The 26,211-nt window shown below is 45.7% G+C and overlaps 1 protein-coding gene across 1 annotated transcript in view; it reads right to left on the bottom strand.

The window, feature by feature from the left end:
• ZYG11B (zyg-11 family member B, cell cycle regulator) overlaps positions 1-26,211 on the bottom strand; it is an 87,691-nt gene that overhangs the window by 23,394 nt on the left and 38,086 nt on the right. The window contains exons 7-9 of the mRNA XM_082266026.1: positions 12,262-12,361; positions 8,874-8,924; positions 8,617-8,778 (exon numbers count right to left, since the gene is read on the bottom strand). Of these exons, the coding sequence (XP_082122152.1) occupies positions 8,617-8,778; positions 8,874-8,924; positions 12,262-12,361 (313 nt within the window). The remainder of the gene's footprint in view (positions 1-8,616; positions 8,779-8,873; positions 8,925-12,261; positions 12,362-26,211) is intronic.

The following is a 26,211-nucleotide window of genomic DNA, read 5'->3' as shown; positions in this document are numbered from 1 at the left end:
CTAAACAGTCGCCTTGAAAACCTGAACCACTGACGCCTGATGGCGGAAGGTCCATGACGCACTAAGCGCCCGAGTGGAGTGCGCCTTAACAGGGAACGGGGGCTCCCGACCCTTAATAGAATAAGCCTGTACTACCGTCTGTCTGATCCATCTGGAAATGGTCGCGGCAGATGCAGGCAACCCCTTTTTGGGTCCATCCGGGATCACAAAAAGTGAATCCGTCTTGCGAAACGAGTCTGTCGTTTTCAAGTATACCCTGATCGCCCGGACCACATCCAAGGAGTGTAAAGCAAACTCCCGAGGATGACTGGGCTTAGGACACAGGGAAGGTAACACAATTTCTTCATTCAGATGAAATTCTGAAACCACTTTTGGTAGGAAGGATGGATTCGGACGAAGAACCACCTTATCTCTATGAACCACCAGATATGGTGAACGACAAGATAATGCGGCCAGTTCTGACACCCTGCGTGCAGAAGTAATAGCCACCAAGAAGGCCACCTTCTGGGACAACGTAGGTAGAGGAATCTCCCTAATATCTTCAAAGGGAGGTTTCTGAAGAACCGACAACACTAAATTAAGATCCCAGGGGGGTAACGGCGCGTGCACTGGCGGAGCCAGATGTCGCACCCCCTGGATGAAATTCCGCACCAAGGAATGAGTAGCCAAAGGCTTCTGAAAGAAGATAGCTAATGCTGAGACCTGACCCTTGATAGTACTCAAGGCCAGTTTCTGCTCAACCCCTTGTTGCAGAAAAGCTAATATTCGACTAATCGAATAAGACCGAGGACGGAACCCCAAAGGTTCACACCATGCAATGTAGGACTTCCATGTGCGATGATAAATCTTTCTGGAAGTCGCTTTCCTTGCTTCAACTAGAGTAGGAATAACTGAAGCTGACAAACCTTTGTCCTTCAGCACCTGGGTCTCAATAGCCAGGCCGTTAAAGCCAGCGATCGTAAAGCAGAATGGAAGATCGGTCCCTGAGACAGTAGGTCCTCCCTGAGAGGAAGTCTCCACGGGACGTCCGCCACCAGTCTGACCACGTCGGCGTACCAAGCTCGACGAGGCCAGTCCGGAGCTACCAGAATTACTGGAATTCCTTCCTCCTCTATCCTGCGAAGAAGTCTTGGCAGTAACGTGAGAGGAGGGAAGGCATACATTAGCTGGTATTGCCCCCATGGGGCGATCAGTGCGTCTGCGGTTTCTGCTAGAGGATTGCGGGAGCGAGCCACGAATCTCTGAACTTTCCTGTTGAATCGTGATGCCAACAGATCCACATCCGGGGTGCCCCACCGTAGGCACAACTGGTGGAAAACGTCTGGATGGAGGGACCATTCCCCCTGATCCAGAGTCTGACGGCTGAGATAATCTGCCTGCCAATTCTCCACCCCCGGAATGAACACCGCAGAGATTGCTGGAACAAATCGTTCCGCCCAGCGAAGAATGTAAGCCACTTCTTTGGCCGCTCGGACACTCTTGGTGCCCCCCTGGTGATTGACATAAGCCACGGCCGTGGCATTGTCCGACTGGATCCGAACCGGGCTGCCCTGGAGCTGCTCGGTCCAGTGAATCAGACAAAGTCTGATCGCTCTCAGTTCCAATACATTTATCGGTAACCTGGATTCTTCCGGGGACCAAAGTCCCTGGACAGATAACTGACCGAGAATTCCTCCCCATCCGGATAGACTGGCATCCGTGGTTACTATCGTCCAATATATTGGTAGAAATGACTTTCCCTGGCTGAGCATCGGAGACCGAAGCCACCAGACCAGAGACTCTCTGGTCTGTTTGCTCAATCGGATCTGATTGTCCAGGGATTCCGGATTCCGATTCCATCTGAGAAGAATCTCTTGCTGAAGAATTCGGGTATGGGACTGGGCAAATGGGACTGCTTCGAACGAAGCCACCATCAACCCCAGAACCCTCATGCAAGTCCGAAGGGAAGACCAGCTGTTGGACAGTAACAACTGGACTGCTGATTGAATCTTTCGGAGTTTCCCTACCGGAAGAAAAACTCTTGTCCTGACTGTGTCTAGAATTAGACCCAGATATTCGAGCCTCTGGGTGGGAACCAGAAATGACTTTTGCTGGTTCACCAGCCACCCGAATTCCTGTAAAGAAATCATAGTAATTTCTATGTTTTGTAGCAAGGTCTGAGGAGACTCTGCATGAAGCAGAAGATCGTCTAGGTAACCAAGGATCGATATGCCTCTTTGGCGCAGAAGTGCCAACATTGGGGCCAACACCTTCGTGAAGACCCGCGGAGCCGTGGCGAGACCGAAAGGTAACGCCACAAACTGATAGTGGTTCTCTTCTACGGAAAAGCGTAGAAACCGCTGATGTCCTGCGAAAATGGGAATGTGAAGATATGCGTCCTTGATGTCTATGGACGCTAGGACATCCCCTGGATGCAGGAAGGCTGCTACTGTGCGAATGGACTCCATTCTGAATCTTCTTATGTTGACAAAAGAATTGAGTGCCCTTAAGTCCAGAATTGGACGCACTTTGCCCTCTTTCCTGGGTATTGTAAATAGGTTTGAATAAAACCCTTGAAACCGTTCTGTCCAAGGAACGTGGACTACCACTCCTTGTTGTAGTAAATCTGTGACTGCTCTCCGCAGATCTTCTAAACGATCCGGGGATAGTCGGATATTGGAAGGGAAGAATCGCGCCGGTGGGAGAGATCGAAACTCGATCTTGTACCCTGACCTTATGACTTCGCAAACCCATCTGTCCGGGATTCTGGAAAGCCATGGATCCGGGAACCGGCGAAGACGTCCCCCCACCCCAGTTATGGGTGGGGGCGCACCTTCAGGCTTTGGACGGTTTATCTTCAGGTCTGGAGGGGGCGGGCTTTTGCTTGCCCGACCAACGACCCCTGACGCCTCCTGCAGGAGCTTTGGAGGACTTAATTTTTTCACCCGCGGGACGAAAAAACCTCTTGTGAGCAGAAAAAGAAGGCCCTTGTCTTTGACGAGTTCCTTTACCTAAAAATTTTGCGGTAAAAAGGTGCTCTTTCCACCCGTGAGATCCTTAATGATCTCATCTAAGTTGGCTCCAAATAGACGCTCTCCTAAAAAGGGGATATTAGCCAATGCTTTTTTGGAACCTTGGTCGGCTAACCAACCTTTTAGCCACAGTGTACGCCTGAGAACCACTGCTGAGACTGATGCTCGCGCCAATAATGGAGTGGCGTCTAACGCCGCATCACACACAAACTGTAACCCCTGTATCATTTGTTCCAACAAATCTGATACCGCCTGAGGGACCTCTTCTAAGTCCCGGCGTAACCACTTGGTCCATTCAGTTACAGCCTGCGAAACCAGACCAATAGCTATTATAGGTCTGAAAGCTGATCCAATCAAGGAAAACATGGTGCGAGACATAGCTTCTATCTTGCGATCCACTGGATCTTTAAAAGACGGAGCGTCTTCTAGAGGAATAACCGTGGCTTTATTCAATCTAGCAATTGGTGAATCCACCACAGGTGGTTCTGTCCATTTCTTAATGAGGGTTTCCTCAAACGGATAACGCCTGTTAATGCGTTTAGAAATAGTAAAAGTGCGTTTTGGCAGACGCCATTCTTCTTCGATTGGATTGCCAAAACATTTGGGAAATGGAAAAACCTTCGCCACTTTGATGCGTTTTTTAGTCCCAAAAGGGATTTCAGTTTCAGCTATTTCCGATGGAATACCCTGTAACCTTAAGGTTTCTTGAACAGATACAATGAGTGCGTTTACCAACGCTTCCTCTCGGGCTATGGCTGATGCCGAAACATCCTCCTCGCTGTCTGAAGAGACAGGACCCGAGACACCAATCCCAGATGAAGTACCTGCAACTGCAGAAATAGGCTCAGAGTCTGAATCCGAGGTTTCAGATAATAAGGGGTTAGGCGGGGGTCGCTTTCTTGCGACCTGTCCCTGACAAGCCACTTCCACCCGGGACACAAAAGTTTCCATAATAGCTGACAATGATTCAATTGTCAGTGGGGTGCTGGAGGATCCTGCAGACCCCTCGAGGGGATCCGGAGGAGATACACGAGTGGCAGGGTCCATGTTAATTCAGGACACCTTTGCCAGCAAAACAAAAAAACTTTTTCTTTTTTTTTTTTCTTTTTTTGTGTGTCTCCCCCTAGCGCAATAGCGCCCCTCAGAGTACCTGCTTCTCGATCCCACAGAGAGAGAGAGAGACCCCCAAGGCTCACCAACCGATGCAGTGAAGTTTCCAACCAACTGCAGTCAGCGTCTGTCTTACACAGACTGGAAGGAGCTGTTGCTTTTTCTCGGGTAGAAGGACGTGGCTCCGCCCCCTGTGTACGCCTTCCGGCGTTCCCAGCTCTCCACGAGGTAGCTGGGCTCACGAAACATGGCCGCCCCCATAGAAGAGACATAAGACTCCAAAAACATGGCGGCCGGCGTGACCTGAGGACATACATGCACTTGGTCTACGGCAAAATGGCGGCGGACCGCCGAAATCGTTTTCCCAGCACATCCACCTGCATCTCTGCTAAGAGGCGATATATGGATCTACAGGAGATACACTACAAATAAGGTAGGATTATACCTCCTATGTCTGCTGTAATGTTACAGTCTGCTGGGTAGAGTGTTAGCTCTCAAACCAAGTCCACTTCCCACAAACACATGCTGTATTACAAGGGGGACTTATAAGTATCAGATATATACTGACCATATATGGAGGGGCCCATAATTCATACTGCCTCATAACGAGGAAAGAAAAAAAGGGAACGTTTACTCACCATACCGAACCGACAGGCACCCTCTCTTCACAATACCCTCTCCACCGGGGTGGGGGGTTGTGGACCACTCCGGACGCCTCGACTCTCTGGTTCCTGGCGTCCAAGCGAGACTTTTAACTCGCAAAGTCAGTCCCTCCACTGGGACTCCGTCGCGGCCGACCCAGCGCGGAGCTCTGGTCTGCACGCGCTCGTAGGCAGAAACCGGGGTGACCACTGGATCTCAACATCCAGCCCGTCGCCCGGCCCCGCATACTTACTTGAATGTGTCGCGGCCGACCAAGCGCAATGCCATGGTCTGCGCGCGCTCGTAGGCCGGCTGGGGTGACCACAAGTGTCGCCCAGTCCGGCATTTTTGCTTGAAGATCTCACAGGAAAAACACTGGAGAAAAACTACCTAAAAAATGTCTTTTTCTAAAGAAAAAAGTCTTGCCAGGACCAAAAGATCCCAGCAAGGAACTTAGGTCCTTACTCCTGACTAGACAGAAAAAAACTGATTCCCTGTAGCAGAGAGAGGGAGGATATACCCTCAGGGATTGCCCCTAAGGTGGAGCCAGAACGTTTTGTCTTTCTGCCTAGTCCTACTCCTGCGGAGACAACATAACCCCAGCTCTTGAGAATCAAGAAGACTACGTCTGTCAATGAACGATAGAGAAATGAGACCAGCGGCTTCCAGCAAACAGCCACAATTGAAGTTTTTTTTATTCCAAAAAAGCAGCAGGTTCCATCTACATAAAAGAGAACAAGGCAAATACAGCAATGCCCAAGTATGAAGTACATAATGCACCCTCTTGACAGTTATAGCGAATAATCAGTAACGCATATGATGACTCTAGTAACATAGGGTCACTTTGGAGATTGGACAGTCAAGAAGTATCAACAGAGGCAGGACCTCCTAAGTTTAACAAATGATGTGGGACACTGCTGAATATTTTTACTCTTCCCTAAGGCTAAACCAAATAAGAAGCAGCCTGGGAAGATAAAAAGTAGAGAACAAGTGATCAGAGAAGAGAAAGAAGGAGAATAGAAGATGGGAGAGGCTGGAGAAAGAGCGGAGGGCAAAGAAAAGAATAAACTAAAAAAAAAAAAAAAAAAAAGTCGGAGGGGAGGGGGTGGTGAAGGAGAAAGGGGTACCATGAGGGACTACACTTGTATCCATCTTAGAGAAAAGAAAAATCAGTCATATAATTACCGGCAGCAGAACTCACCGCAAGAAGAGACTCCCCCCCCCCCCCTCCTCGGAATATATAAACATGTTCTATAAAGTTCAAGTTTCGGAGTAAACCTCACGCTTATGTTCACAACTGAAGTTTCATACTACAGCCGTCTGCTCTACAGTACATGTTCAAAAGGCAAAGGATCAGCCACAGCATTAATCACATCTCTTAAGGAATCTTGACCAATCAGGACAAAAGTTTGACAAAGTAAAGTTACATCAAAGATTGGGTGACAGACAGGACCTGCCAGACAGAACTGACCTCTAGCAAGGTCTGCCAATGATTTATCAGTAGGGTCCTTGAAAGCAGGCACATACTCTACCAGAACAGTAAAGATCTTGTTAAGGCATGAAATGGCCATATCCATGGTGGGAACGAGCCACTTCTGTACAAAATCATCACCAAATGGGTACAAGTCCTTAGGTGGAGCAAATCAGCACGCTATCAATCTCCATAGGGAAATAGCTGAAAAAGCGGGTGCAAAGGGAAAGTCTTTCCTGCCATCGGATTTATAGACAACTCGAGGCTGAAGAAAGCACTGGTACAATCAACAGGTTGATTCTCTAGTTTCAAACTGGAGTGCACTGCATGAATAAGAGACAAAATGGTCACTTATAAATTTGAGTGTAAACGCAGAGGACTGTGGCTGTTCAGAGGAAAGCTTATCAGTCATGGAGTGGAGCATCTCAGAGTCTATGCGACCAATGGTTTAGATGCTGCTAAAGTTGCAGGAATCAGACAGAAAAACTGCAAGAGAGGGCGCACAAACACATAAATAACTGGGTGGTCTAGGCCATAACATTTTGACGAAGCTGAAAAGGACTCGGAGGCTGGACTAGAGTGTTAAGGAGCAGAGGGCCACATGATATCAGGCTGCAGATGTTGGCACAGTCAGTAGGTATGCTGCAAGCAGCCCCAGAGCCATTAGCAGGAAAGTGAGCCGTGGGCACCAGATTCAGCAAATTTTTTTCGCACACTCGCCCCAATCCTGAGCCCATAATTAAATTGTGACCATGTGGCAGTAAGGCACTATAAAAAAATATATATGTCTGTTTTATTATTTTTATTTAGACTTTACTGTACAGGGAAGAATCAGTTTATTAGTTTGTCTTGGAGACATACATGTTTTCTTGGAGTGTTTGAGCAGATACTTTTCAAACAAATGCAGCTGAATACAATGGTAACAGAGATACTATTTGTTGTATTTCAGTTGATAGTTGGATCAGTCTATTGTTTTGTAACCGTGGTCAAACAATAGCTTGGCCTTCTGACATAGGATGACCTTTGGCAAATTGGAGGAGGTTTCTCCCATCGACACTCAGTACTGTGAAAGGGGCCACACCCATGATGGTAAATTTTCCAAATAAAAGGAGGACTCCTTAAAGACCTAACACCAAGAAAGGTCTGTACAGCCAGAAGAAGCTATACCTGAAGACACTTTTGCCTGATCTCCAGCAACTGCTTATAGATTAAAGGATAAGTTCAACTTTCGTAACATGTTACACCCATATTAAGTGAACTTATGCTTTAAGCCTGGAATCCTCGTTACCTAAGGAGATTGTGAACCCACTTTAACCTGAGTTAAATAAGCGTATTTCTATCGTTTTGCTAGGAAATAGGCAGCATTTTATTTGTTGTATGTAAATCTACTAGTCTTGTATTGTATTCTTAATGATATGTAATAGTTTGTATGTAAAGCATTTTTCATTTAATAAAAGCACATTCAGGGCCCCTGAATGTACACCGAACGCAGTTGGATGCAGTTGGCTGCGTTTGAATTGCACTCCAGCTGCATAGACAGCCCAAAATCAAAGTAATCATATGGGCATAGTTCACATCATTGCAGTGCAGTTAATAAAAATAAAAAAAAAAGTAGAGCCTGCTGCATTTTTCTGCACCGCAAATGCAGGGCATGAGCAACAAATGCGCTGCGCCCCTTAATAATTGTACTAAAAATTACCTCCTTCCTATGTCCTGTCCTTCCCAAGTACTTCCTGGCTCTGTGCATGTGGTGTGTGTGGAGAGCAGAGTACAGCCAAAAATGGCATACAGGTGACCAATAAATGCAGAGGACATCATTACCATGATCCAGGAGTACCCTGTGCTTTAGGACCCCCAGATGTCAGGATCTGGGAGAAAATTACAGCATGAATTTACCAGTTTTTTCAGACAGCTCGTTGCAGGAGAGGATGGCTGAAGATGACCAAAGTCACTATAAACAGGCAGCAGGAATGGAACAGAGTTCCATGTAGCTCCTGCAAGCAGGAGCAGTTGGAAGATGCTTCCTTGACTCTGTACGGCATGAAAGAGCCCAGACTGTGCATGTGACATCCCACCCATATGACTACATCAGCACTTCCAGTGTTACCCCCTTCCACAGGAGGGTGGAAAAAAAAAAAAACACACACAGCAACAGGTAAATGTAACAATCAATTAGAAAATAAAATAAAAAAAAAATACATGTTTTATTTATACTTTTTTGCGCAAAAATAAATTTACACATGCAAAATTCAACATATTTCTAAGTTACCAAACAAGTTCTCGCAATTACAGTATGTTAGGCCTGGACATCTAGAAATCGATGTCATTTTTCTTCTATACTTTTTGCAGGTTTATTAAAAAGTAAAGATTTTTTTTTTTTACCTCTAGGACCTTCATGAAGAGCTCCAGGCCCTGGTTCTCTATAAAGTGGCGGCATGTGGTTGGAGATTCATCTGTCAGGTTCCACAAGGCACTCAGGGTGAACTTTAAAGTGGTGTCCACCAAGCTCTGGCTGGTCTTCTGTCGCACTATTTGCAAAAGTTGCTGAATGCAAAAGGGCACAAAAATGTTTATAAACTAAAAGGTTATAACACACAAACTGTTTAGGAATGAAAACCTCTCTGTAGTGAAATACATACCCTTACGATGAAAAGCTCTGCTCCTAGCTGAGCGGTCTGTTCTGTTGAAAGCTGCCAAAAAAGCACATTGGATTCTAAGCACATAACAAAAAACCTTATTCATTTTAAGTAAAAAAAAAAAAAAGTAAAAAAAATGATTATCAAAGCTGAAATTTGTGCTAAAATTTTTCAAAGTTTGGCACCCTGTTGTGCAGTTCCCTGCCCCCCCCCCCCCTTGTGCCCCATCTACTTGCTAATTAAACTTTTTAATAAAACCTGGTTTTGATTACTTCCATTATTCGAATCACTCAATCTCTGTGCTTCTCTATGCAATGCAGGTAAATCATGGCTGGTGGGAGGGTCCAGCAGGGTGGTATACAAACTGAGCCATCTGAAAACCTCACAGCACCCTGTCTTAGTACTCCTCTCAAGAGCTCTCTTAGTAGAAGTTAAGTAAATATCAAATGCCTATATGAATGTATGTCAGCCTGGAGAATTAGGCGTTTCTATACAGGCTGAATTAGCATGCAGACTGCTCTAGATCAACACTCAAATGTGATGCAGAGCCTTAATGACTGCAAGAACTAAAATCTAATAAATTAAAGGGTACAGGTCAGGTTGGGGTGGAAAGGGCAGGACATCCTTCAGCAAGGAAATAAGCAGGGCTCGATCTAACTTGCTGCAGCTTCTAATAGACACTGTCTATTCAGGGCTTAATTCAAAGACACCCCGAAAATCAAAGTGAAAAAATGATGCAGCAGGTTAGTCCATTTTACTGAAATTTCATTGCACCAACTCAAAATGATACTCAGTAGTTTGTATGGCCCCCACATGCTTATATGCATGCCTGACAACATGGCGGCATATTCTTAATGAGATGACGGATGGTGGCCTAGGGTATTTCCTCCCAGATCTGGACCAGGGCATCACTGAGCTCCTGAACAGACTGAGGTGCAACCTGGTGGTGTCAGATGGACCAAAACATAATGTCCCAGAGGTGTTCTATTGGATTTAGGTCAGGCGACCATGGGGCCATTCAATGGTATCAATTCCTTCATCCTCCAGGAACTGGCTGCATACTCTTGCCACATGACGCCGGGCATTGTAATGCACCAGGAGGAACCCAGGACCCACTGCACCAGCGTAGGATCTGACAATGGGTCCAAAGATGTCTAGCCTGTAGAGATCTGTGCGTCCCTCCATGGACATCCCTCCCCAGTGCATCAATGACCCACCACCAAACAAGTCGTGCTGAACAATGTTACAGACTGCATAACATTCTCCACGGCTTCTCCAGACCCTTTCAAGTCTGTCACATGAGCTCAGGGTGAACCTGCTCTCATCTGCGAAAAAGCACAGGGCGCCAGGTGCGGACCTGCCAATTCTGGTGTTCAATGGCAAATACCAATCGAGCTCCACGGTGCTGGGCAGTGAGCACAGGGCCCACCAGAGGACATTGGGCTCTCAAGCCACCCTCATGAAGTTTGTTTCGGATTATTTGGTCAGAGACATTTCCCACCAGTGACCTGCCGGAGGTCATTTTGTTCCTCCTTGCACAAAGGAACAGATACCGATCCTGCTGATGGGTTAAGGACCTTCTTTGGCCATGCCCAGCTCTCCTAAAGTAACTGCCTGTCTCCTGGAATATCCTCCATGCCCTTGAGACTGTGGTGGGAGACACAGCAAACCTTTTGGCAATGGCACGTATTTATGTGCCATCCTGGAGGAGTTGGAATGCCTGTGCAACCTATATAGGGTCCAGGTATTGCCTCATGCTAACAGTAGTGACACTGACCCTAGCCAAATGCAAAACTAGTGAAAAACAGTCAGAAAAGATGAGCAGAGAAAAAAGATTTCAGTAGCCTCCACCTGTAAAACCATTCTGTTTTGGAGGTCGTCTCATTGTTGCCAATCTAGTGCCCCTGTTTTTTCATTACCACCAAACCAGCTAACTGATAAACAGACCCCCTCTGCTACTTTAGTATAGCTGTAGTGTACCACTCACACCACTGGAGTTTGATTTCCTTTTAATAATCTGATCTGGGGGATAAGCAGCTGCTTCAAAAAAAACCCTAAAAAAGGTGAATATGAAGAAATGTATGGATGTAAACAGCGCTAAATCCTCCCACCTACTGTAAACATATCACTATGTATAAATACTAAGGCTCCATGTACACGGGACGTTGTTAAAAGTCCCTTTGAATGCTGGAATTTTTAGGACGTTTGAAACGTCCGTTCGGTCGCGTTTGTACCCGCGTTTAGCGGGCATTTAGCGGCGTTTGCGTTTAGAAGCGTTCCTAGAGGTCAAAAAAAATTTTCCCCTTTAAAAATGGAAAAACGCGAACGCTAAACGCGGGTCATCGCGTTCGGACGCGTTTGTGCGTTTGAAACGCCGGGAAACACACGTTCGAACGCAACTGCCTGCAAATGACTGTAAACGACCTGGTGTACATGGACAGATAAGATAAAATGTAGATGGGTTCAGGGGCTTCTGAAAAAAACGCCCAACTGCTCCTAAACGGCCATTTCCAGCATCCCGTGTACATGGAGCCTTACTGTGCAAATATTCCAATATGCACAAAAACAGGCACGATCTATTGGTCCATTAGCACTATTATAAGCACTTTATATTGCACAGCAATTCTTTATTATATACTTGAAGTACTTTTGATTTACAGCTATTTTGCACAGATGACATATTGGAATATTTGCACAGTTAGTATTTATACATAGTGATATGTTTACAGTAGGTGGGAGGATTTAGCGCTGTTTACATCCATAGATTCCCTCTGATCCTTAACTGACCAGATCAAAATCCCAGAAGTGACTTGATGCTATGCTCGGATTAAAAAGTGTTCCTCTAATTTTTTTGAGCAGTGTACAATGTTAAGTGAGGTCTTGGTGCTACATAAATATGGGAAATAGACATTAAATATTATTTTTGTAAAATCATACAGCGCCAGTGTTCTAGCCTGTTAAAAAACATTCCCCGCCCAGACACCTAAAGTGGCTCTAAATCCTTAACAGAGCGGGGGTGCAAGCAGAGTCCCACTGTCTGTGTCAATGGACGCAGCAGCGGGATTCAGGAGTGAGCCTGCATGGGTGTTTCCAGGAAAATGGACTCTGTGGTGGCACCCGATGAAGAGGAGAGGCTTGGAGCGCTGGTGGGGGACCCCAGAAGATAAGGATCGGGTCTGCTCTGTGCAAAAATATTGTACAAAGCAGGCAAGTATAACATTTTTGTTATTTTTATAAAAAAAATAAAGAAAACCTGACCGTTTACAACCACTTTAAACAGGAATGTGAAATGCAAAAGCAAAATGCACATACAATGTGCATCGATGTGCATCATAATATCTGGTTATATTGTTAACAGAACTACAATAAAAACCCCAAAAACACAACAAACCTTTGCAGCAAGAATCGAGATAATGGCTACTGCCATCCTTTGCATGTTTTGGTCTTCATGATTACACAACCACTGCATTACGAGCTTTGCAGCATCAAATCTGAAAGAAAAAATGTACAAAATGACACCAGGTTCCATTGTCACTTATCAACAATGATCAGAAAGATAAGTGCATCATTGCTGCCATCGCAACTTAGAGGACTTCTCTCCAACTACCTAGAAATCTGTAAAAACACACACACACACACACACACACACACACACACACAAAAGCATTCTACTCTATGTGATCTATGTAAATTGCAGGGGATTTAAACTTTCTTGCAGATTCCAAATACAGATGAATGGGAGTGATTTCATAATTCCCAAGAGTACAAATATGTACAGTATATAACTTATTCCACAATACAACAAAGCGGTTATAAAGTCAGAAGGTTTTTTTTTTAATCTTATTGCATTCTATGCATTAGGATGAAAAAAAACAAAAAAAAACCTTTTCTGAGTGCAGCAGCCCTCTTAATACTTACCTGAGCCCATCTCTATCCAGCAATGTTGCAGGAGAGACTCGGCTGTCCGGGACTCTCTCTCCTGATTGGCTGAAACAGCAGCAGCGCCATTGGCTCCCACTGCTGTCAAAGTCAGTTAGCCAATGAGGAGAGAGCTACGCAGCTCCGTGTCTCAATGGACACATGGAGCTTTGGCTTGGCTTGGGTGCCTCTATAGCAAGCTGCTTGCTGTGGGGGCATTTAACAGGATGGAGGGGTCAGAAAAGCCGAAGAGGAACCCAAGAAGAGGAGGATCTGGGCTACTCTGTACAAAACCAACTGCACAGTGCAGGCAAGTATAACATGGTTGTTTTTTTTAAAACCAAAATAAACAGACTTTACAATTACTTTAAAAAAAATATGTAATTTGACATGAATAATACATACAAGAAGAAATTTCTTGAAAAACATGTTCTTATCAAAGAGGTCATCCTTTAACCATCAACCTGTCCACCTGTCCATAAATCATATAATGGAATGTGAATGACGGTTGATGTGTCATGGTCAACGTATTTTGTTTTTGTTTATTTTCAGTAAATTTTGCATCTTACTTGTGTGGAGATATTAGAGGTCTCAAAGGTCCTGAAGAAGTTGGGGATCCTACAAAACGTGCTGATCACGACACATCAACTGTATTCACATTCCATCATTGTATGGCTTTATTGACAGGCTGATGGTTAAGGCCCAGTTCACACTTATCCAACATATGCTCCGACTTCGAAAGCACAAGTCTCATGACATTTCAAAATCAATGTGAGCCTTAACTGGTGCGACTTGTGTCGGTTCTACTTTGAAAAAGGTTCCTGCACTACTTTGGTCCAACTTGGGCACGATTTTAGCCCATTGATTTGAATGCAAGTCACATCCAAGTCGGATCACCGCCTTAACTGATCCAACTTGTAGCATACGACTTGTGGTATGGATTATGAGGGAATAACCCACGCCAAAAAAAAAAAAAAAATTTATATATTTATATATATATATATATATATATATATATATATATATATATATATATATATATATATATATATATATATATATATATTTTCCTTCCCAGACTCCTATCCGAGCATGCTGCCCGGCAGGTCAGGAAAGGGGGGTGGGGGGAGCGAGCATTCCTCCCCTCGTTGGACCATACCAGACCACATGCCCTCAACATGGGGGGGTGGGTGCTTTGGGGCGGGGTCACTGTGATGTCGCAAGTGGCCAAGGTCTACGGATGAGGTCATCGAATGGCTGCGCTCCATAGCTATACAAGAATCGGCAGGCAACGGAGCCGACAACGGCGGAAGCCAGCATCTGAGGAATATAGTTTTTATTTTTAATGGATCAGCGGAGGGAGAAGACATAAGCGGAGGGAGAAGCCATCAGCAGAGACTCATTAAAGGGGGCTTCCATATTTCAATAAGCCCCCTGCCTGCAGACCCCCACAACCATCGCCCAGGGCTGTTGGGAAGAGGCCCTTTTTCCCCTTCCACAGAGCACCCGCCCCCCCCCATATTGAGGGCATGTGGCTTGGTGTGGTCCATTTTTTATTTTTTATTTATTTTTTTTTATATAAATTTGGCGTGGGGTTTCCTCCATAACAGAAGCAAAGGAATTGGTTTGATTGGTCAAAGGACAAGTCGCAATCATCTCAAAGTCAGATCCCGTTCATTGAAGTTGCACGGAAGGACATGAAGTCGCAGGGCAAATTAAATCGGAAGTGGTGAGACTTCCGTGTCGGAGCAGTGTGAACCCAACCTAAACAATGACCTTTGAAAGAACATGTTAATGTTTTTAAAAAATCTTGCTTGTATGCATTATTCATGTCAAATGACATGTTTTAAGTTGTATTGTGGAATAAGTCACCTGTATATACATATTTTAATTCTCGTTTGTTGACTATGTGAGGTACATATACAGTATACTTACCTAATAAAGGGAACTAGTGCCCAGGAGTTTTTTGGGACAGGTGTGTTACAAGCCTTTAAACAATAGGGGTATACTATCAGAGATGCAGCCAATAAACCATAGCAATGCTATGTGGGTAATTGGTAAAAAACTGAGATAGGCGCAATATCCGTAGATTATACTCCTATTTTATCTATGAATTGTGGTTCGAAAATCAAACTCTTGGTGGTGATGATTATGAAATATATTAAAGCATAGTAAAGAAAAAAATATACTGTATAGTGCTAGACTTGTATTCTGAAGTGATTATATAATAAAAAACAATATAATCAAATCTCATGTGAAACCTTTTTCGCTTTTTCCTTCTCTTTGTATTAAACTGATTAAGAAAGTGCTAGTGCAAAAATGTGCTAAATTAAGGTGCAATTAATATGCAAGTATTGCAAGCAACTGTTGATTTTAAATTAATATTATTGTATATGTAAAATTATATGCCGAATCAATCAACCCAGAATGGATGTCGGCTCATGATTGGTCATATAAGGGAATATAGAAAGGGATGCCACAAATAGCGTAATACAGTAGGATACTTCTTTATTACAAGAAGTGGCAATAGGACGCTGAGATTACACACACTGCAACTTTGTATCCCTGCTTGTGAGTCAATGCTAGACGGCCCGAGCAGTGGATGGATTACTACCTGTGCAGATTCCTAGTGTCTGGTAGACACCATCAGATGTGAATGTTTTATTGTTGTTTTTTTTAATAAAGAAGTATCATACAGTATTACGCCATTTATGGAATCCCTTTTTATATTCCCTTATATGACCAATCATGAGCGGACATCCATTCTGGGTTGATTGAGCAACATACAAGGAGAGAGGATTCCAGGCTGAATTTGATTGTGGCTATGCTTGTTTGCTGGTTCATAATCTAACCAGCAGAATCTCTGGTGAGTGTTACCTAGGCAAGATTCTTTGAGCACTGTGGTGGAAGGATCCTCACTTATGAACACTGCGAACACCTTGTGGTTTGATGACTAGCACTTTTGCACTTTGTCACTGGAGGATTTCAATATGGACTTTATCCAATGAACTTCTAATTCTTCACAAATGTATTTATTGATATATTTTGTCATTTATTGTGGACAGCTTTGATATCATCTATGTAAAATTCATTTGCACATATGAGCACCTTTTTTGATTGCACTTGCACTTTGATCTTGGAGGATTAATTGGATTATAAACTTGTTGCACATTAATAATTGAATACAGGAGGACCAGCATATACATTTTACATATACAATAATATTAATTTAAAATCAACAGTTGCTTGCCATACTTACATATTAATTGCACCCTAATTTAGCACATTTTTGCACTAGCATTTTCTTAATCAGTTTAATACAAAGAGAAGGAAAAAGCGAAAAAAGGTTTCACATGAGATTTGATAATATTTTTTTTTATCATATAATCACTTCAGAATAAAAGTCTAGCACTACATATTTTTTTTCTTTACTATATTTGGATATATTTAATATTTAATAATCATCACCACCAAGAGTTTGATTTTTGAACCACAATGCATAGATAAAATAGGAGTATAATCCACGGATATTGCGCCTATAGAAACATAGAATGTGTCGGCAGATAAGAACCATTTGGCCCATCTAGTCTGCCCAATATATCTGAATCCTATGAATAGTCCCTGGCCCTATCTTATATGAAGGATAGCCTTATGCCTATCCCATGCATGCTTAAACTCCTTCACTGTATTTGCAGCTACCACTTCTGCAGGAAGGTTATTCCATGTATCCACTACTCTCTCAGTAAAGTAATACTTCCTCATATTACTTTTAAACCTTTGCCCCTCTAATTTAAAACTGTGTCCTCTTGTGGTAGTTTTTCTTCTTTTAAATATGCTCTCCTCCTTTAAGAGTTGATTCCCTTTATGTATTTAAAAGTTTCTATCATATCCCCTCTGTCTCTTCTTTCTTCCAAGCTATACATGTTAAGGTCCTTTAACCTTTCCTGGTAAGTTTTTTCCTGCAATCCATGTACTAGTTTAGTAGCTCTTCTCTGAACTCTCTCTAGAGTATCTATATCCTTCTGGAGATATGGCCTCCAGTACTGCGCACAATACTCCAAGTGAGGTCTCACCAGTGTTCTGTACAGCGGCATAAGCACTTCTCTCTTTCTACAGCTTATACCTCTCCCTATACATCCAAGCCTTCTGCTGGCATTTCGTGCTGCTCTATTACATTGTCTTCCCACCTTTAAGTCTTCTGAAATAATTACTCCTAAATCCCTTTCCTCAGATACTGAGGTCAGGGCTGTGTCAAATATTCTATATTCTGCCCTTGGGTTTTTACGTCCTAGGTGCATTATCTTGCACTTATCCACATTAAATTTCAGTTGCCAGAGTTCTGACCATTCTTCTAGTTTTCCTAAATCCTTTTCCATTTGGCGTTTCCCTCCAGGAACATCAACCCTGTTACATATCTTTGTGTCATCAGCAAAAAGACAAACCTTACCATCGAGGCCTTTTGCAATATCACTTATGAAGATATTAAACAAAATTGGTCCCAGTACAGATCCCTGAGGTACCCCACTGGTAACATGACCTTGTTCTGAATGTTCTCCATTGACTACAACCCTCTGTTGTCTGTCACTCAGCCACTGCCTAATCCACTCAACAATATGGGAGTCCATGCTCAATGACTGCAGTTTATTGATAAGTCTTCTATGTGGGACAGTGTCAAAAGCCTTACTAAAATCTAGATATGCAATGTCTACTGCACCTCCACCGTCTATTATTTTAGTCACCCAGTCAAAAAAATCTATAAGATTTGTTTGACATGATCTCCCTGAAGTAAACCCATGTTGTTTTTCATCTTGCAATCCATGGGATTTAAGATGTTCCACAATCCTATCCTTTAATAGGGTTTCCATTAATTTGCCTACTATTGATGTCAGACTCACTGGTCTATAGTTGCTCGATTCCTCCCTACTACTTTTCTTGTGAATGGGCACGACATTTGCCAATTTCCAATCTTCCGGGACGACTCCTGTTACTAATGATTGGTTAAATAAATCTGTTAATGGTTTTGCCAGCTCACCACTAAGCTCTTTTAATAATTTTGGGTGTATCTCATCAGGACCCTGTGACTTATTTGTCTTCACTTTAGACAGCAATCTTAGAACGTCTTCCTCTGTAAAGACACATGCATCAAACGATTCATTAGTCATCCTTTCAAGTGGAGGTCCTTCTCCTTTTTCTTCTGTAAAAACTGAACAGAAGTATTCATTAAGGCAGTCGGCTAGCCCTTTATTCTCTTCTACATACCTTCCGTCCTTTGTTTTTAATTTAGTTATTCCTTGTTTTAATTTCCTTTTTTCATTTATATATCTGAAGAATGTCTTATCCCCCTTTTTCATAGACTGAGCTAGTTTTTCTTCTGCCTGCGCTTTAGAAGTTCTTATAACTTGCTTGGCCTCTTTCTGCCTAATCTTGTAGATTTCCTTATCTTCATTGCTCTGGGTTTTTTTATAATTACAAAATGCTAGCTTTTTATTTTTAATGATTTGGGCCACTTCTGCTGAGTACCACAGTGGTCTCTTCCTTTTTTTGCTTTTACTGACAAGTCTAATGCAATTTTCTGTTGCCTTCAATAATGCACTTTTTAAGTAGTCCCATTTCTCCTGGACTCCATGTAATCCGTACCAGTCTGATAAGGACTCATTTATGACTAATTTCATTTTTGAAAAGTCTGTTTTTCTAAAATCTAAAACTTTTGTTTTTGTGTGGTGTGACTCTTTTACAGTTCTTATATTAAACCACACTGACTGGTGATCACTGGATCCCAAGGTTTCGCCTACAATGACATCATATACCGAATCCCCATTTGTGAATACCAGATCCAAAATGGCCTCCCTCCGGGTTGGCTCCTCAACCACTTGTTGCAGAGACAACCCCAGTAGGGAGTTTAGAATATCTGTACTCCTGGTAGAACTTGCTATTTTGGTTTTCCAGTTTATATCTGGAAGATTGAAATCTCCCATAATGATAACTTCTCCTTTCATTGTCATTTTAGCTATTTCTTCAACTAGTAGATCATCTAGTTCTTTGACTTGACCAGGTGGTCTATATATCACACCTACACGAGTTACTGCATGATTAGCAAACTGCAACGTAACCCAAACTGACTCTATGTTGGCTTCACCAACTTGTATTAGGTTAGATTTAATGCTATCTTTCACATACAGGGCCACTCCTCCTCCTTTCTTGCCTTCTCTGTCTCTTCTGTATAAAGAGTACCCTGGTAGGGTTATGTCCCAGTCATTTCTTTCATTAAACCATGTCTCCGTAACAGCCACTAAATCTACATTCTCAGATGCCACAATTGACCCAAGTTCATTGATTTTTTTACCTAAACTGCGAGCATTTGTAGACAGGACTCTGAGCTTATCATTTCTTAACTTCTGTGCTTCTGACCTGTTCTGGCATTGTTTCGGGGGGCAATAGGACTCTTGTAATTCCACTCTTTTGCCCCCCCTTCCTAGTTTAAATACTCTTTCGCAAATTCTTGGAGTTGTTCACTAAGTACATTTGTTCCTTTGAGAGAAAGATGCAAACCATCTTTTTTGTACAGTTCCTTTCTATTCCAAGTAGAGCTATCATGAGAAACAAAGCCAAATCCTTGCTCTTGACACCATTTACTAAGCCATATGTTGAACTCCTTTATGCGCCTCTGCCTATCATTCTGAACATTATGCACAGGCAGAACTTCAGAAAATGAAATGGTGGATGCAAAATCCTGTACGTCATTTCCAAGTGTGATAAAAGATTTTTTCACCTCTGACACTTCATTGCAAGCCAGGTCATTTGTCCCTAGATGGACAAGAACATCCACGTCCCCTTCCTGCTTTGCTTGCTTAACAATATTAATAATAAGTCTTCTATCTCGTCTAGCAGTAGCACCAGGGAGACATCTCACAAAACCATTTTCTTTAAGCTCCACACTTCTTATGATTGAATCACCCAGCAACAGCTGCTTCCTTTGAGACTTCACTTTATCTTTTTTGTCCTTGGCTGCAGTCTTGCATACATTAGACATAGGAGTCGATGGTTTCTCACCCTCTGTGCTTGAGTCCATATCCATGTTGTCCTTACATTCTGAGAGTGCTGCAAATGAATTTTGGAGAACCACCGACTGTGGGACATGTCTTCTATCCACCCCTCTAAGTCTTCCTGAACCTACAGTAACCCATCTGCCATTTCTGGGGGTCCTCTGTGGCAGTGGCATTGCAGCAGTCCCAGCTGGAGTTTGTTTAACAGATAATTTAAATATCTCCGATTTCAAAAATGCAATTTCCTGCTGCAGTAAGGAGAATTGTCTACAGATCTGACAGCATCCGAATCTCAGTTTTTTACACAAATATAGTATAGTCTCATTCCATCGGGTTCTTTAAGTGGTTATTATTAAGGGATGATACCACCTATGTTGTTCTAATATGTGGTAGAAAACTCTCCACCCACCTTTAAATTTATACTTCATAATTATCAATCAGCTGTTACACTTACATTCGAATGAGGGAAGTGGCAGGGTCTGAATACCTTTAGATGTATTTTTCCTTTGGAAATATCTTACCAAAAATAAAAATGTCTGTTTTTTTTGCAGGGGATGCCTAAAATCTGATTTGTATCTTACTGCAGTAAATTACATTTCTCTTACGTCCTCCGACAGTCGCCGCCTCTTCATATTCGTCACATATGGGGTATTAGACTTTGCTCCGAAGGAGTAGCTAGGCAACAGAATATGTTAACATTAAAGCTTTTAACATATCCCACCCTCAAGGGGTGGTCCCCTCAGTCAATACCCTCCTACTTCCTGCAACCATATCTCAGTTTTAATGACTAGCTTGTCAGGAGTGGCTGGCTTTCTCTGTGCTGGGGCTTTCTGCCCCAGACTCTTTCTTCTTTTTTTTTTTGAATTTTTGTTTGAGTTTTCTCTCTACCTTTGCTTAGCTGTTCTTTTTGTCAGCGTTAGTTAGTTCTTCTGATGAAGAGGATCATGCGGGCTGGGTCTCGGGCTGATCCCCCTGGTCGCAGGTCATGGGTCAGTGGCTTCCCAGCCTGCCAACGCGTTCAGCCAGGTAACGCTCCTGGCACAGTGAACGACCCATCCCTGTTCGGTGCAGGGATGATTGGTGAGGTGGCTACCTCACTGGACGCTGTGCGGTTTCTTAACCCCCATTCTGTGCGTCTTGAATGCGACTCTCCCTGCCTCATGTGCAGCGGCTTGTTCGCCTGTGCGGGTCCCCCACGCCATGTGAGGTAAGTGTATTTATGTGGGGACCTGTCTGTCTGGGGGGGTGTCAGTCTGGGACTGTGTAACCTGCCTCTATTCACACTGTTTGTCTCCCTATCTCTCGGCTGCATGCTGTGGGCTGCAAGGGGGGGGGGGGGGGGGGAGCTGTGTGTGTGTCAGCCTGGTCAGTGTGAGAAGCTGTGTGCTGTGGGGCATGTTTTTTTGGCATGTTTGGGCATTATACAGCGATCGCTGCGGCGATCTGACATGTGTTCTTATACAGGGATGACATGTGTGCATTACTGCACTGTGGAGCGGCGGTTTCGGCGCCAAACGGCGCCATTTTGCCTACACTCGCTCCGGCCGCATGTTTTACATGCATGGCGGCCATTTTCTTGTAGCCTCCATAGGCTTTCATAGAGCGCCCTGGCAGCATCACTTCCTCTTCTCCAGGAACACCGATCGAGGCAGCAGCAGCGGCGAGGGTCTCCTCAGGTTTTATCCTTCTGTTCTTGCTATCCATTGCCTGTGTTCAGTTTGCATATTCCCTGTGGGGGTCTCATTGTGCTTGAGTGTGGTGCGGTGGGCTGCGCTTGCTTAAAGGGGCAGTTAACCCTTTATTGTCCGGCATTATAGGGGCAATGGATTCTCAGGAGGGCAAATTTCCTACCGCCTTGGTGGAAAGCCAGGGGACCGCTGTTTCCCCCCCAGGGGGGGATTTAGCCACTATTGTGGCTGGCCTTGCTGCTCAGGTGCAGATGCTGGTGGCTGCTCAATCTACTAAGAGACCCAGAGTTGCTCTTTCCTCTGATTCTGAGGGTGAAGGTGATGGGGCTGTTATGGCGGGGGCCTCCTTATCGGGGTCCCGCTCCTCCCTAGATCTAGTGGGGTCCGAGGTGGAGGCTGAAGTTGAGGGGGTTGATAATTCTCCCCCTGGCTCGCCTGAAGAGCTTGCAATCATGGATGAATTGATTGCTTCCATAAAGCAAACGCTGCGTTTGCAGGATGAAGTGTGTCCCCCCGCTGCCTTGGCGGCCTATGGGACGCAGAGAAAACGCAGGACGCCGCAGGTTTTTCCCTGCAATGATGATTTTCAGCGCGCTGTTAAGGAACAATGGCGCAATCTGCGCAAACCTTTTGCTGTACCAAGTAGATTCAAGCTGCGTTATCCTTTCTCGCCTTCCACTGATGAAAGGTGGTGTGTGCCTCCCCCAGTGGATCACGCTATTGCGGTTTTAAACAAAGCCACTGCGATTCCTGCAGAGGATTCCCCTGTGTTCCGTGATGCCACGGATAGGAGATTGGAGTCTCTTGCCCGTCATACTTATTCTGTTACGGGTTCTATGCTTAAGGCTCCGTTTGCTTCTCTCATGGCGGCCCAGGTGATCGCAAGTTGGACGCAGATGCTTAGGCACGTCCTAGTGGCCGATTCGGCCTCGCCGGCGACCCTGGATATGGTGGATCAAATCCACCAGGGTGTCATGTATCTGTGTGATGCGGACCTGGACCTGGTTCCGTTGGCGGCACGTGTGCACAGCGTGGCGGTGTTGTCTCGCCGCCTGGTTTGGTTAAAATGTTGGTCGGTGGACCAGTCCTCACGTAAGACCTTAGCCAATCTACCTTATGATGGGTCTCGCCTTTTTGGGGAGTCCTTGGATGTGTTGATTAAGGGGATCACCGGGGGTAAGAGCACTCTCTTGCCCCATTTCCCCAAGGCTAAGGGGGCTTCTGGGAAGAAGCATGCTAATTTTCGGCCCCCTCAGGGGTCCTTTCGTGCCTTTCGGCCGCACTACAAGGGCAAGCCGTTCAAAGGTCAAGGCTCTCAGAAGAAGCCCTGGTCTGGGAAACAGAAGTTCGGTCAATCCGGATCTGCAGCCCATAACAGTACGGCCTGAAGGGGCGCCCTCACCCAGTTTTGGGGTGGGGGGACGCTTGCTCGGTTTTCTTCAACCCTGGTTGGCCCGTGTGCGGGACAGATGGGTTCAGGAGATCGTTCGATCTGGTTACAAGATCGAGTTTCTCTCTCGGCCGGAGAGCAGATTTTTTCCCTCAAATCTTCAACTGTCTCCAGAGCGTTTGCGGGACCTGCACCTGGCGGTGCGGGACCTGAGGGCTCAGGGAGTGGTGGTTCCGGTGCCTCATCGGGACAGATTTCGGGGGTTTTATTCCAATCTGTTCACCGTGCCCAGAAAGGAGGGCAAGGTTCGTCCAATTCTGGACTGGAAGGCTCTGAACCGCTCTGTGCGGGTTCGCAAGTTCCGCATGGAATCCCTGCGGTCGGTGGTGGCTGCCCTGGTTCCGGGGGAATTCATGGCCTCCATCGATTTGAAGGATGCGTATCTTCACATCCCCATTTTCGAGGGTCACCAGAGGTACCTTCGATTTGCCATTGCGGAGGATCACTACCAGTTCGTGGCGTTGCCTTTTGGTCTCGCCTCGGCTCCGCGGGTCTTCACCAAGGTGCTTGCACCGGTTCTGGCATTGTTGAGAGCCCAGGGCATTTCTGTCCTGGGGTATCTGGACGACATTCTGGTTCGGTCTGCGACCAGCCAGGGTCTGGAGGAGGACCTGTCTGTCACGATACAAACTCTGCAGGAGTTTGGTTGGACGATAAATTATCCAAAGTCGACGCTGAGTCCGTCGGTTCGTCTTCCCTACCTGGGAATGATTCTGGACTCGGTACAGGCGAAGGTCTTCCTGCCGGAAGACAAACTCAGGACTCTCCAGGAGGAAGTCAGGTACCTCAGGGACGTTCCGCACTCGTCTCTAAGGACGTGCATGAGATGTCTGGGATTGATGGTCTCGGCTTTCGAGGCGATTCCCTTCGCCCAGTTTCACACGCGGGGTCTCCAAGCGGAGATCCTGTCCATATGGGACGGGCGACCTCAGTCTCTGGATCTTCCAATCTCGTTGAGTCATTGCACCAGAAGAGCCCTTCTGTGGTGGCTCCAGTCCCCGATGGTGTCCGGGGGCAAGTCGTTTCGTCCTATCTCGTGGACGGTAGTCACCACGGATGCCAGCCTGTCGGGCTGGGGTGGTGTTCTGGGCGTTCTGTCCGCCCAGGGGACTTGGTCGGAGGGGGGGGGAGTCCTCCCTTCCGATCAACATTCTGGAATTGCGTGCGATCAATCTCTGTCTTCATCGCTGGACGGACCGGCTGCGGGGCTGCCCGGTTCGGGTGCAGACGGACAATGCCACGGCGGTGGCCTACATCAACCACCAAGGGGGCACCAGGAGTGCCCGAGCGGCTCGGGAAGTGGCCGACATTCTGACTTGGGCCGAGACTCATGTCCCGGCGATAACGGCGGTTCACATTCCGGGGGTGGAGAACTGGCAGGCAGACTATCTGAGTCGCCAGACCCTGGATCAGGGGGAGTGGTCTCTCCACCCGGCTGTCTTCCAGATGTTGTGCGCGAAGTGCGGTCTTCCAGATGTGGACCTGTTCGCGTCTCGTCTCAACAACAAGGTGAGAAGGTTCGTGGCAAGGACGCGCGACCCTCGGGCAGACGCGTCGGACGCGTTAGTGGCCCCGTGGCATCAGTACAGGCTGATGTACGCGTTTCCACCGATTCAGTTGCTGTCCAGGTTCCTTCGCAGGTTACACTCGGAACGCAGCACGGTGATCCTTGTGGCACCGGACTGGCCTCGCCGGTCCTGGTACGCAGACCTCGTGAATCTGGCGGTCGACGCCCCGTGGCGTCTGCCTCTTCGAGACGATCTCCTGTCTCAAGGCCCGATATACCATCCTGCTTTACAGTCGCTGGCTTTGACGGCCTGGCTGTTGAGACCGAGGTCCTGAGGGAGAAGGGTCTCTCCCAAGAGGTCGTTCATACCTTGATCAACGCGAGGAAGTCTTCCTCGGGGAAGGTTTATTACCGTACTTGGAAGGCCTATTTTGCTTGGTGTGAGTCCAGGGGATTTTCTCCCCGCACTTACTCGGTTTCCCGAGTGCTGTCCTTCCTTCAAACGGGTGTCGATCAGCGTTTGGCGCTGGCTACGATCAAGGGTCAGGTGTCTGCGCTGGCCGTTCTGTTTCAACGTCCCGTGGCTTCCAACTCCTTGGTTGGCACTTTTGTTCAGGGTGTGCGGCATCTGGTTCCTCCTAGGAGGGATCCTTTGCCCCCTTGGGACTTGAACCTCGTTCTGTCTGTGTTGCAACGTGCTCCTTTTGAACAGATCAGTGAGATCTCGTTGTCTATGTTGTCCAAAAAGGTCGCCTTTTTTGGTGGCGATCACTTCGGCTCGCAGAGTGTCGGAGCTGGCAGCTTTGTCCTGCAAGTCTCCGTATCTGGTTGTCCATTTGGATAAGGTGGTCTTGCGACCTAATCCTTCTTTTCTTCCGAAGAGAGTTTCGGAATTCCATCTTAATGAGGATATTGTCTTGCCTTCGCTGTGCGCGAAGCCTAAACATCCAAAGGAGGTGAGATTACACTCTCTGGATGTTGTTCGGGCGATAAGGGTATACCTTAAATCGACTGAGTCTTTTCGAAAGACGGATTCCTTGTTTGTTCTTCCAGAGGGTCCTCGGAAGGGCATGGCGGCGTCGGCTTCTACCATCGCCAAATGGATCCGGCAGACCATTGAACAGGCCTATGCCTTGCAGGGGAAGGTTCCCCCTGTGCCTGTGAAGGCGCACTCTACTAGATCTCTGAGTACGTCTTGGGCCTGTCGTCATGGGGCTTCTGTAGCCCAGGTGTGTAAGGCGGCGACTTTGTCGACCGTACACACTTTTACAAAATTCTACAAAGTAGATGTTCAGGCATCGGCGGATGCTTCCTTTGGCCGCAAGGTTCCCTAGGGTCCCTTATTGGGGACCTCTGGCTGTTGGGAAAAATGTTTTATCCCATGGTTATTTGTCTTTTCCTGGGTTGTTGCTCCTGTTGAGCACCTGTTTTTTCCTGTTGCCCAGCTGGTTTCCTTCCTTTGGTAAGGTTCCTTTCTTTGATGCGGAGACTGCGTTGCTTTTTCGGCGCGGATGCGTTTCCCACCCCTCATGTTTGCACTGCTTTGGGACGTCCCCATATGTGACGAATATGAAGAGGCGGCGACTGTCGGAGGACGTAAGAGAAAACGGAATTTTTGTAAAATCTTACCTGTAAAATTCCTTTCTCTGAGTCCTCCGACAGTCGTCGCCCCCGCCCCTCTTTTGGGGTTTGGTTGTATACTCTACTGCTATTCCACTAAAACTGAGATATGGTT

This window comes from Pelophylax lessonae (assembly GCF_965119305.1).
Source record: "Pelophylax lessonae genome assembly, chromosome: 8".
NCBI classification, from domain to species: Eukaryota; Metazoa; Chordata; class Amphibia; order Anura; family Ranidae; genus Pelophylax; species Pelophylax lessonae.
Note: the sequence above shows the minus strand (reverse complement) of the source record. Positions and strands in the feature narration are given on the sequence as shown.